Here is a 12,872-nt window from a genome sequence, read left to right on the forward strand (position 1 = left end):
GCACTCTGATACATTATAACTCTATGAGAAAATGGCCACCGATCGGATTAAAATGCTTTTTATTGAACAACACAGAATATACGGGTACTTTTGAGAGTCCCGTGCATAATTTTAACATCCGTGGCCATAGCATAAGCAATTTATATTTTGAAATCCGAACGTTTATATAGATGTACGGACCGTAAATGGAGAAAGTGCAAACACCAGGTTGAAGTTGATCCATGACTGTAACAGGAGTTTTCATGTACCGCAGGGTAAGACTACAGTAGCAGTTAATAAATAGACGAACAAATGAATGAATATACTTTAACGTGCGGAATTCGAAACAGGCAGCGCTGGGATTCTGAATTGTGTTACGATTACGGTGATTATTATCATTGACATCACCTGGGTGAGTGAGTCGTGTAACTTTCCCAACGTTAAGCTGTGTTCAACAACTCAGGCACAGCCATAGCCTTCCAGTTTAAGCGCAGATTTCAGCTTGGGAAGAGAACCCTCCAGTTGTGGATAAGTGGAATCTGTTGCTGGTTCATAGTCACCATTGCGTTATCGTGGTATTCCTGTTCTTGCTATTATGTTGCAAATGATTGTGTGTGTGTGTGCGGGCGAAATAACATTGACAGCTATGGCAGGTGACGAAAGTTTGCCAGACCTGTGCCAGGCTAACAACGGTTGCTAAGCTGGCATTGGACAATCGCTTTTGGGGTGGGGTTTAGCGAAGGGTCCATTGGACACTGCATTCATGATTTGAGGCATTTTGTTCCAAAATTGTGTTTTGCTAAATTGGACCTGCTGGTGGCGCTATAACAGGCCAATGTGAAAAGGGTGGCATTTCTTCCTCGGCCTATTGGGAAGGTGTGCGCAAAATGTCACGGCAATCACACGCTGCGTTGATGATTTGAGGTATTTTGTTCAAAACGAACCAATCCTGCAAACTTTGGAAGCCAGTCTTAGCCAATCAGGATAGAATAAAGAAAATCGGACAGATCCGTGTTGATCACATGACTATATAGATACTTTGTACCGATTTGTGTGAGGTTTGGACAAAATCTGTAGGAGTGATATCCAAAAATGTGTTTTGCACAAATCGGCCTCCTGGTTGCGCTATAACAAGCCAATCTGAAAAGTTCGGGGCAGAGGTTTGGCTTTGGCATCCAGGGAGTGTGTGTGCACAGTTTCGCAGCGGCCGGGCTAACGGTGCCGGAGATTAGCTGTTCACAGACAGACACACGGACGGACAGATGGACGGAAGGACAGGGGGTATAAAACATACTCTCTCGCCAGGCCGAAAAGAGGCATGTGATATGGATATAACACAACTTAACATATGTGTGAGATATATGGAGAGATAGTGGAAAGAAGGTGTCAAAGAGACAAACATTAGCGATGTATGGCAAACGAATAATGTTCGAAAAGGTTGTGTTTTTCATTACAAAGAATATTTTAAGCTTTGGAGGAGAGAAAAAACAGTGGATGGAGCTTCAGGTTGTCGCTATCCAGGGTGCTGAAATCTGAACAAAGCTATGCACCTGGCTACAAGAGAAAAGTGAAATGTTCTAACCTCAATCGGCGAGTCTGGTTCATCCAGGATGCTCTTTTCACACTGTATTCGCTGCATCGTCCCTGTAGAACTGGGGTCCATTATCAGTATGTTCTGACTACCAGCTCTGCCAAACTTACAGTCACTCTTTCTGGAGTCAGTTGTCCTGCACACCTCGTAATTGTAAACATGTGGGAGAGTCCCTGTCCCCAAAGTGTCTGAGTAACGTGGTGGATAATATGGAATAACTGGTAGATTGGAATGATAGAGGATGCGAGACTGTCTCCATCTGTATATTTTCACTGATATAATAACCACTAAACACGTAATGAAGAGAAAGGAAACGACAGCCAAAGCCAACACTAAGAAAAACGTCAGGTTGTCATTGTACTCCTTGTCGTGTGTGAAGTCAGTGAACTCAGAGAGAACTTCAGGGAAGCTGTCAGCCACCGCCACGTTAACACTGACAGTAGCTGAACGAGAGGGCTGTCCGTTGTCCTCCACTACAACGATCAGTCTTTGTTTCACAGCATCTTTATCAGTGACTTGGCGGATTGTTCTTATTTCTCCATTCTGTAATCCCACTTCAAACAGCGCCCTGTCTGTAGCTTTCTGAAGTTTATATGAGAGCCAGGCATTCTGTCCTGAGTCCACATCAACAGCCACCACTTTAGTAACCAGATAGCCCACATCTGCTGAACGAGGCACCATTTCAGCCACCAGAGCACCACTACTCTGGACTGGATACAGAACCTGAGGTGCATTGTCATTTTGGTCCTGGATCAGTATTTTCACAGTTACATTACTACTGAGTGGAGGAGAGCCTCCATCCTGAGTTTTAACAGAGAACTGGAAATCCTTGATCTGCTCGTAGTCAAAAGAACGCACTGCATGTATGACTCCACTGTCAGCACTCACAGACACATATGAGGAGACAGGCACTCCGTTAACAGAGGAGTCCTCCAGTATGTAAGAAACACGAGCATTCTGGTTTCCGTCAGAGTCTCTGGCTTTAACAATGAATATAGAGAGTCCAGGTGTGTTGTTTTCTACAATGTAGGCCTCATATGATGTTTTCTCAAATACAGGAGCGTTGTCATTCACATCTGAGATCTGCAGATTGAGAATGACGCTGCTGGAGAGTAAGGGCACTCCCTCGTCAAAACACGTCACGCTAATATTATACTCAGAGGCTCTCTCTCGGTCTAAATCATTGTCAGTCACTAGGCTATAGAAACCATTTGACGTAGTCTTGATTGCAAATGGTATATATTCATTTATCTTGCAGTTCACCCTCCCATTATTTTCAGAATCCGGGTCTTGGACATTAAGCATAACAATAACTGTACTTAGAGGCGCGTCCTCTTGGACTGAATTTGACTTCGAAAGTACGCTTATAATGGGAGCATTATCGTTTACATCAATTACATCGACCACAACCTTACTGGAGTCAGAAAGGCCACCACTATCATTTGCCTCTATATCTATTTCGTAATGTTTGGCTTTTTCAAAATCAATCTCACCAATTAATATAACCTCACCATTTTCATTGACATCAAATATGTCAGATATACTGTCCATGGTAGTTGAAATTGAATAAGATACTTCACCGTGTGCACCGTCGTCCGCATCAGAAGCACTAACCTCTGTCAAAATGGTTCCTTTCAGGGAATTTTCAGTTATGCTTGCTTTATAAACTGACTGACTAAAAACAGGGGCGTTATCATTTACATCGAGTATGGTCACAAATATCTGCATTGTCCCAGACATCTGAGGTTCCCCTCCATCTACAGCTGTTAATAGGAGTGATATTTGCTCGTTTCTCTCTCTGTCTAAGGGCTTTTGCAAAACCATTTCTACTTTCTTATTTCCATCGGCCTGACTATGTAATTTCAGTGCGAAATTATCGGTAGGTTTCAGGGTATAGCTTTTGAGTCCATTTAACCCGATGTCTGAATCCACCGCCCTTTCCAACACAAATTTAGATCCTGTTATTGCGGACTCGCTAATTTCAAAACGTTTGACGTTGTTTTTAAAACTAGGGGCATTGTCATTTATATCAGTAATCTCTACAGTTACTCGAAACAATTCCATTGGGTTTTCTAGAATAACCTGAGAATGTAGAGCGCAAGGCGTCGTCTGCCCACAGAGCGCCTCTCTGTCTATTCTCTCTTTGATAAGAAGGATTCCTTTTTCTTTATTCATCTCAATGTATTCTGCGCTGTCAACAGTATGAATTCGAGCTCGTCCTGATTTCAGTCTTTTCATATCCAAGCCTAAATCCTGAGCTATATTACCGACCACAGAGCCTTTCACCATTTCCTCGGGAATAGAGTAGCTGACCTGCCCGAGCACTGAACTGAGAGAGAGGACCGAGATAAACAACAGTGCTTGCCGTCTCATTGTCCCTTGCACGCTGACGAAGGAAGAAGGGGGAAAAAAACGCAGTATAATCCGTTTAATAGAATATATCTTTCGACTTAAGTCCAAGAGAAAAACAGCAATGTAATCCACAATTCTCAAATAAAGCAAATCGTACACTCCATGTTCTCTGCCGCACGAACGTGTGTTCTTGAACGTCCTCTTTTTGTCTATCTTCTAAACATTGTGGGAGGTATTGCACAAACTGTCTAAAACGTCAACGCACTGGCCAACAGCGGCCCTGTGAGTTCATATTGAGATATTGCATGACAAGATTTCAATGAATAAAAAGAATTATACACTTTGCCACTCTGGTATAAATATGTGTTGAGAAGTTGGGTGTATACCAATAGCCCTAAATAAACAGGGGCGCATGGCTTAACAAAAGTAATACAGAGGCACGTAACGGATATAACATAACATTATGTGTAAGAGAAACATATGGGGAGATAGAGAAAAGAAGGCGTCAAAGACACAAGCATTAAAGGTGTATGACAAAAGAATGATTTTGGAAATCGTTATGTTTTCCATAACAAAAAATATTCTAACCTAGAGGAGAGAAGAGAGTGGATAGGTTGTAGCTATCCAAGGTGCTGATATTTGAACGGAGCTGCACTTGGCTACGAGAGGAAAAGAGAAATATTCAAACCTCAATCGGAGAGTCTGGTTCATCCAGGATGCTCTTTTCACACTGTATTCGCTGCATCGTCCCTGAACTAGGGTCCATTATCAGTATGTTCTGACTACCAGCTCTGCCGAACTTACAGTCACTCTTTCTGGAGTCAGTTGTCCTGCAAACCTCGTAATTGTACACATGAGGTAGAGTCCCTGACCCCAAAGTGTCTGAGTAACGTGGTGGATAATATGGAATCACTGGAAGGCTGGAATGATATGGGACGCGAGATTGTCTCCATCTGTATATTTTCACTGATATAATAACCACTAAACACGTGATGAACAGAAAGGAAACTACAGCCAAAGCCAACACTAAGTAAAATGTCAGGTTGTCGTTGTACTCCTTGTCGTGTGTAAAGTCAGTGAACTCTGAGAGAACTTCAGGGAAGCTGTCAGCCACCGCCACGTTAACATTGACTGTAGCTGAACGAGAGGGCTGTCCGTTGTCCTCCACTATAACAATCAGTCTTTGTTTCACAGCATCTTTATCAGTGACTTGACGGATGGTTCTTATTTCTCCATTCTGTAATCCCACTTCAAACAGCGCCCTGTCTGTGGCTTTCTGCAGTTTATAGGAGAGCCAGGCATTCTGTCCAGAATCCACATCAATGGCCACCACTTTAGTGACCAGATAGCCCACATCTGCTGAACGAGGCACCATTTCAGCCACCAGAGAGCCTCCACTCTGGACTGGATACAGAACCTGAGGTGGGTTGTCATTCTGGTCCTGGATCAGTATTTTCACAGTCACATTACTACTGAGTGGAGGAGAGCCTCCATCCTGTGCTTTGACACAGAACTGGAAATCCTTGATCTGCTCATAGTCAAACGAGCGCACTGCATGTATGACTCCACTATCAGCACTAACAGACACATATGAGGAGACGGCTACTCCGTTAACAGAGGAGTCCTCCAGTATGTAAGAAACACGGGCATTCTGGTTCCAGTCAGGATCTCTGGCTTTAATTGTGAATATAGAGAGCCCTGGTGTGTTGTTTTCTACAATATAGGCGTCATATGATGTCTTCTCAAATACAGGCGCGTTGTCATTTACATCTGAGATCTCTAAGTTCAGTGTGACGCTGCTGGAGAGCGAGGGCACTCCCTCATCAGCGCACGTCACAATGATATTATAATCAGATTCTCTCTCTCTGTCCAAATCACTGTCTGTCATTAAACTAAAGAAATTATTTGTAGTGGATTTAATCGTGAATGGAACATTGTCATTTATAGAACATTTAACTTTTCCATTATTCCCCGAGTCTGGATCCTGAATGTTAATCATTGTCACAACAGTATTTGGCTTTGCTCCTTCTGATATTACAGTGGATTTGGACATAATATTGATAGTTGGCTTGTTATCATTCATATCTACAACATCCACGATTACTTTACAAGAATCTGTAAGACCCCCATTATCACTAGCATGTACATTAATTTGATAACTTCGTGACTTTTCATAGTCGACGTTGCCAATTAATCTGACCTCACCGTCTTCCTCGCCCACCTCAAATATCCCTCGCTTATGATCAATAGTATTTGATATCGAATATGTTATTCTACCGTTAGAGCCATGATCCGCATCTAATGCACTGACAGTCGTCACAATTGTCCCTGTTGGAGAATTTTCGATCACAGCAGCCTTGTATATGGGCTGTGTAAAAACAGGAGCGTTGTCATTAGCGTCTAACACCGTGATGAGAATCTGCATTGTTCCAGACATCTGGGGCTCTCCTCCATCTATAGCCGTCAAAACTAAAGATATGTGCTCATTTTTCTCCCTATCAAGAGGTTTTTGCAAAATTATTTCAACATTTTTACTACCATCTGCCTGATTATGCAGTTTTAGAATGAAATTGTCCGTTGGTTTCAGTATGTAACTTTGCAAACCATTTGAACCAACATCAAGATCAATAGCTCTGTCTAAAGCGAATTTAGCACCAATTACAGCTGATTCACTGATTTTGAATTTAACTTCACTTTTTTCAAATGACGGTGGATTGTCATTGATGTCTGTGATCTCAACTGTGATGCTATAAAACTCCATTGGGTTTTCTAAAATAATCTGGAAATGTAAGGAGCAAGGCGTCGTTTGTTCACAAAGCTCCTCTCTGTCTATCCTCTCACTGATGACGAGGACGCCTCTTTCTTTATTCAGCGCGATGTATTCTGCACTGTCTCCTGTATAGATACGAGCTTTACCTGACTTCAGTCTCTTTACATCCAAACCCAAATCCTGTGCTATATTACCGACTAAAGACCCTTTTGGCATTTCTTCAGGAATTTTGTAACTGACCTGCCCGATCACTGAATTGAGAGAGAGTACCCAGATAATCAGTAGGCCTACTTGCCGTCTCATTGTCTCTGTCGACATTTTCTCGTGCGACTTGATGAGTAAATATCCAAATGAGAATTAAAAATAATCCACCAGAGTCCATTCAGTGATATTAAAAGAAGATTTTCATGATAGAACCACAAACAATGACACTATGTCCCTTCGTTTTTCCTCTTTCTTCGGGACTGTGCGCTCTGCGTATGCCTCTTTCTATCAGTGTTGTGGGGAGGTACTGCTGAAAATATACTCGTGTGCGTGAACAGACACCTTATGGGCAACAGCGGCCCTGTGAGTTCAGAATTCAAAATTGCAGTGAAATTGTGATATTCAAAGTGAGAGGAACGATTGCAGTTGAGGCGCTGAGCAAGCAGCATATGTTGCATGTAGCGTTGCTTGTAAACATTTGTGATATTCTTGAGCCTGCAGGACACAGGTGCATCTTTTCAATAACATTGTCCCCTAGATATGTGAAAAACAATTGCGTGAACTTGGATATAACTGAGATGATTGACTTTGCGAGATTCTCTACATCTATTCGTTTTAACTGACATGACCAGTCAAATGCAATAAAGAAAATATCCGAAAAGAGGCAATTTACGAAACAATGCTATTTGACAAGGGTTGTAACATAACACTAAGCTCAACAGCTTTTACATTATTTCCATTGTGCTTACAGGCAACGTTGGAAGAAGTAGCCATCTCAGATTTTGTGCTTAAGTAAAATTAGCAATATCACAGTGCAAAAATACTTTGTTACTAATTGTCCTGCATTGACAATCTTCCTTAAAAGGTATAGGGTAAGCGATATATTTTTGGGTGAAAAACAAAACGTTTTTTGTTAAAAGGTTAAAGCACTATATTCTGATAGTAATCAATGCTAGAGTGATTGTTCAGTAACATCGGTCTCCCTGTCTCTCCAGCTCTTTGATAAACAAAAGGAGAAAAATGCAGTATAGGTGACAAAATGTCAGCCAATCAGGAGAGAGTAAACATTTATCAGCTTAATTTTTTCAAATAATGTTCCAGTTCCAATGTTGTCTGCACATGTCTTTGTGTCATCACTTCCAATTTCTCTTGTTAAATCTGTGTCCTGTATGGTTCTCTATCCTGATTGGATAAAATTGGTATCCTGACTAGAAAATGCATTTTCTGTTTAATAGAGAGCTGGAGAGACAGGGATACTCCTGTTAGTGAACAAACACTCTAGTCTATAGCAAATGAGTAGGCCTACTATCAGAATATAAAGCTATTTAACACTTATTTTAACCAAATAAAATCACTTACCCTACCTTTGTCAAAGTACAAACTTGCAAAAGATATAGACCTAGCCTATACTTAAAAGTTAAAAATCATTATGCAGAATGCCCATTTTATTAGAGTATAATTATTAATCATTAACAATATTTCAAACTACTATTCAAAAATAGCAGATCTACAAGCTCAAAACGCATCATATCACGGCCCTTGTGAGCTTGTACATCTGCTATTTTTCAAAAGATGTATAGTCATTTTTCATTCATTATTTTATTAATTATTGATGATCTAAATCTGCAAAGTAAATAGTAAGTAAAGCTATACAATACATATAGAGAAGTAAAAAGGACAACTTCTGCCTCTGACACGTAGTGGGACTGTGGGAGTAGATGTTTAAAGTATAACCTTTAAATGTGACTATAGGCCCTATGATGATGGATAAGAGAGAAGCAGAGAAGGGTGTGTGATTTGAATTTCAGGAAGAGTGAAACAGCAAAAAAATCAAAATATGTGGATTATCCTGTATCCAACGCAGTATGAATATATCATAATGCATATTTTTGTAACAGACAAAGCCATACAAACAGAAACAGTAGGGCTGCTGTTATGAAAACACAGAAACACATGCTGCATATAAGATGGAAAAAAGTGGACGCAGCTGTATATTGTCGCTATCCAAGGTGCTGAAATGTGAACAAAGCTATATGCACTTGGCTACAAAAAAGAGAAATATTCAAAAATCAGCTATTTTTATACTAACCTCTACAGGAGAATCTGGTTCATCCAGGATGCTCTTTTCACACTGTATTCGCTGCATAGTCCCTGTAGAACTGGGGTCCATGATCAGTATGTTCTGACTACCAGCTCTGGCAAATTTACAGTCGCTCCTTCTGGAGTCAGTCGTCCTGCATGTCTCGTAATTGTACACGTGAGGCAGAGTTCCTGTTCCCAAAGTGTCTGAGTAACGTGGTGGATAATATGGAATCACTGGTAGGTTGGAATGATAGAGGATGCGAGACTGTCTCCATCTAAATATTTTCACTGATACAATAACAACTAAACACGTGATGAAGAGAAAGGAAACTACAGCCAAAGCCAAGACTAAGTAAAAAGTCAGGTTGTCATTGGACTCCTTGTCGTGTGATAAGTCACTGAACTCTGAGAGAACTTCAGGGAAGCTGTCAGCCACCACCACGTTAACATTGACTGTAGCTGAACGAGAGGGCTGTCCGTTGTCCTCCACTACAACAGTCAGTCTTTGTTTCACAGCATCTTTATCAGTGACTTGACGGATAGTTCTTATTTCTCCATTCTGTAATCCCACTTCAAACAGTGCCCTGTCTGTAGCTTTCTGCAGTTTATAAGAGAGCCAGGCATTTTGTCCAGAGTCCACATCAACAGCCACAACTTTAGTGACCAGATAGGCCACATCTGCTGAACGGGGTACCATTTCAGCCACCAGAGAACCACCACTCTGGACAGGATACAGAACCTGAGGAGCGTTGTCATTCTGGTCTTGGATCAGTATTTTCACAGTCACATTACTACTGAGTGGAGGAGAGCCTCCATCCTGAGCTTTAACACAGAACTGGAAATCCTTGATCTGCTCGTAGTCAAAACTGCGCACTGCATGTATGACTCCACTATCAGCAGTGACAGTTACAAATGAGGAAACTGGTACGCCATTAACATAAGAGTCCTCCAGTATATAAGAAACACGGGCATTCTGGTTCCAATCAGCATCTCTGGCTTTTACTGTGAATATAGAGAGTCCGGGTGTGTTATTTTCTACAATGTAGGCCTCATATGATGTTTTCTCAAAGACAGGAGCGTTGTCATTTACATCTGATATCTGTAAACTGAAAGTGATGCTGCTTGAGAGTGAGGGCACTCCCTCATCAGAACACGTCATACTGATATTGTACTCAGACGCTCTCTCTCTGTCCAAATCACTGTCTGTCACTAAACTGAAGAAATTATTTGTTGACGTTCTGATAATGAAAGGTATTTCTTCACTGATAAAACATACGACTTTGCCATTTTGACCAGAATCTTGGTCTTCAACGTTTATCATTGTCACGACAGTGTGAGGTTTGGCATCCTCCGATATGACACTTGTCTTTGACATTATGCTAATATCCGGTTTGTTGTCATTAACGTCTTCCACATCGACAATTAATTTACAGGAATCTGTAAGTCCTCCATCATCACTTGCAAGTAAATGTATCTGAAACAATCTCGCCTTTTCAAAGTCAATGTCTCCAATTAATTTAACCTCACCACTTTCTTCGTTTACCTCAAATATGTGCCTTATATCATCTAGAGAATTGGTGATTGAATAGGTTATTTTGCTGTTTGTTCCTTCATCTGCATCTGTCGCTTTGACTATGGCAACAATTGTTCCTTTGGGGGCATTCTCGGACACAGTAGCTTCGTATTTCGGCTGAGTAAAAACCGGGGCATTGTCATTGGCGTCTAACACTGTAATCAGAATCTGCATTGTCCCAGACATCTGCGGCTCTCCACCATCTACGGCTGTTAACACGAGAGATATCTGCTCTTGTTTTTCTCTGTCTAGGGGCTTCTGCAGCACCATCTCCACAATTGTATTACCATCTCCTTTATCCTGCAATTTTAGGGCAAAATTATCCGTTGGTTTTAACACGTAGCTTTGAAGATCATTGACACCAACATCGTGATCCACCGCCCTTGCCAGAACAAATTTTGCCCCCGTCACCGCCGACTCGCTAATTTTGAATTTCATCTCACTTTTTTCAAAAGTGGGAGGGTTATCGTTGACATCTACGACTTGGACAGTGATACTGTAAAATTCCATTGGACTTTCTAGAATAATCTGGAAATGTAAAGCACAAGGCGTCGTCTGTCCACACAGCGATTCTCTGTCTATTCTCTCTTTAATAAGAAGGGCACCCCTTTCCTTATTCAGCTCCATGTATTCTGCACTGTCTCTAGAATAAATGCGAGCTTTACCTGATTTCAGTCTATTCACATCTAAACCTAAATCCTGAGCTATATTCCCAACTAAAGAGCCTTTCGCCATTTCCTCTGGAACTGAGTAACTGACCTGCCCGAGCACAGAACTGAGAGAGAGGAACGAGATAAATAACAGTACTTGCCGTGTCAGTGTTATTATCTCCGACATTTTTGGTGTATAATTTGCGCAATATTTGTCTTCAGGGAACCATATACATTCCGTTTGAGTTCAGATCTTGAATATCCAAAGCACCTATCACTGTAATCCACAAGCATGGGACAAAGGAATGTCAGTTCAACGTCTCTTCGACTGCTGTTCTCTGCAACCCGGATTTCTCTCTTTCTTTTCCCTTTAATACATCGACATCACATCATGGAGGAGGTACTACAATTATTTCAAAACGTATACTCAATGGCCAACAGCGTCCCTGTCTGTTCAGTGCATCGAATTACACATACAGGATAATATTTTGACCATTCGATCACATTTTATTTACCAAGTAAGACACATTGGAATACTGTGCCGAGTTTACTAAACTATAAAGTGTATACCACACATATCACACAGATATATGAACGTTGCAATTATGTATATTATTTGGAAGCAAATGATATAAAGGAACCTATGAAGTGCCTAATGCCAATGAAGTTGTAGCAAAATGGGACATAGCCACAAGGCTGCACTATAGGATACAATACTGCTTTCAAAATGTATGCATGCTTCGGTAACGCTGTCCATAGTACTGAAATAAATACACCCCAGCCTCAGCCTGTCTCTCTGTCTCCCACTCTCTTATGCACACACGCACAAGCGGACACATATACACGTGCTCACGAGCGCGCTTATATATGCACATGATATAACTAATTTTAAAGGAGAGCTTTTCATTTACTGAAATGATTTTATTAAAAACATAACATTTAAGCAAATCTATACTTTTATACAAATTAGGCTAGAACGAAGTATTTTTTAATATAATTTTGTTATGGTGTTTTTAATTAAATTATTGAAATCAATGAAAAGCCCTCCTGTAAAATTCAGAAAATGTCACTTAAATACACCCATTCAGTTGCTATACGAATGACCCAATGTTTGCAATACTATCCTTGGCATTCTTTCTCAGAATGGGCAGAATGAATCCCCTAACCCTTCATTCTACAATAAAATCACAATAATCAAGAGCAAATGTTTGCTAGTTGTGCTGGCTTATAACAACCCAATTACTTAATTATGCTGAAGTGAACTGACACGTTTAGTTTGACTGACATTTTGAAACCCTATATTGCCAAGGACGTGCACGCAAGCAGAGGCACACACACACACACACACACACACACACACGCACACGCACACGCACACACGCACACACGCACACACACACGCACACACACACACACACACACACACACACACACACACACACACACACACACACACACACACACACACACACACACACACACACAAATACTCACACACACACACACACACGAGCGCGGAAATATATACCCTTCTCACAATTCTAAAACAAAATCCTCCATTGAGTTGCTGTCCCACGAGCAACTAGCCATCAGTAAAAGCATGTCAGTATTTATAATAGAAAACACTAATGAGGAATTATATTTGTATAGCACCTTTAAACTGACAGAACA

The 12,872-nt window shown here is 41.1% G+C and overlaps 4 protein-coding genes across 5 annotated transcripts in view; all 4 read right to left on the bottom strand.

The window, feature by feature from the left end:
• The window catches only part of LOC311065419 (protocadherin gamma-C5-like), a gene marked incomplete at its 5' end in the record, with an annotated part of 366,358 nt that overhangs the window by 107,810 nt on the left and 245,676 nt on the right, over positions 1-12,872 (bottom strand). The gene's annotated exons all lie outside the window — the stretch shown is intronic.
• Positions 1,493-3,943, bottom strand: LOC311065651 (protocadherin beta-16-like; the record flags this gene model as incomplete). The annotated part of the gene is made up of 1 exon (XM_084086095.1): positions 1,493-3,943. One exon carries the CDS (start codon positions 3,941-3,943, stop codon positions 1,493-1,495), a length of 2,451 nt encoding a protein of 816 aa, XP_083942221.1.
• LOC311065425 (protocadherin beta-16-like) lies at positions 4,605-7,010 on the bottom strand (the record flags this gene model as incomplete). Its single annotated transcript, XM_084085777.1, has 1 exon — positions 4,605-7,010. One exon carries the CDS (start codon positions 7,008-7,010, stop codon positions 4,605-4,607), a length of 2,406 nt encoding a protein of 801 aa, XP_083941903.1.
• On the bottom strand, positions 8,959-11,388 carry LOC311065652 (protocadherin beta-16-like; the record flags this gene model as incomplete). Its single annotated transcript, XM_084086096.1, has 1 exon — positions 8,959-11,388. One exon carries the CDS (start codon positions 11,386-11,388, stop codon positions 8,959-8,961), a length of 2,430 nt encoding a protein of 809 aa, XP_083942222.1.

The sequence above is a fragment of the Gymnoscopelus microlampas genome (genome assembly GCF_963454915.1).
Source record: "Gymnoscopelus microlampas genome assembly, chromosome: 18".
Lineage (NCBI taxonomy): Eukaryota > Metazoa > Chordata > Actinopteri > Myctophiformes > Myctophidae > Gymnoscopelus > Gymnoscopelus microlampas.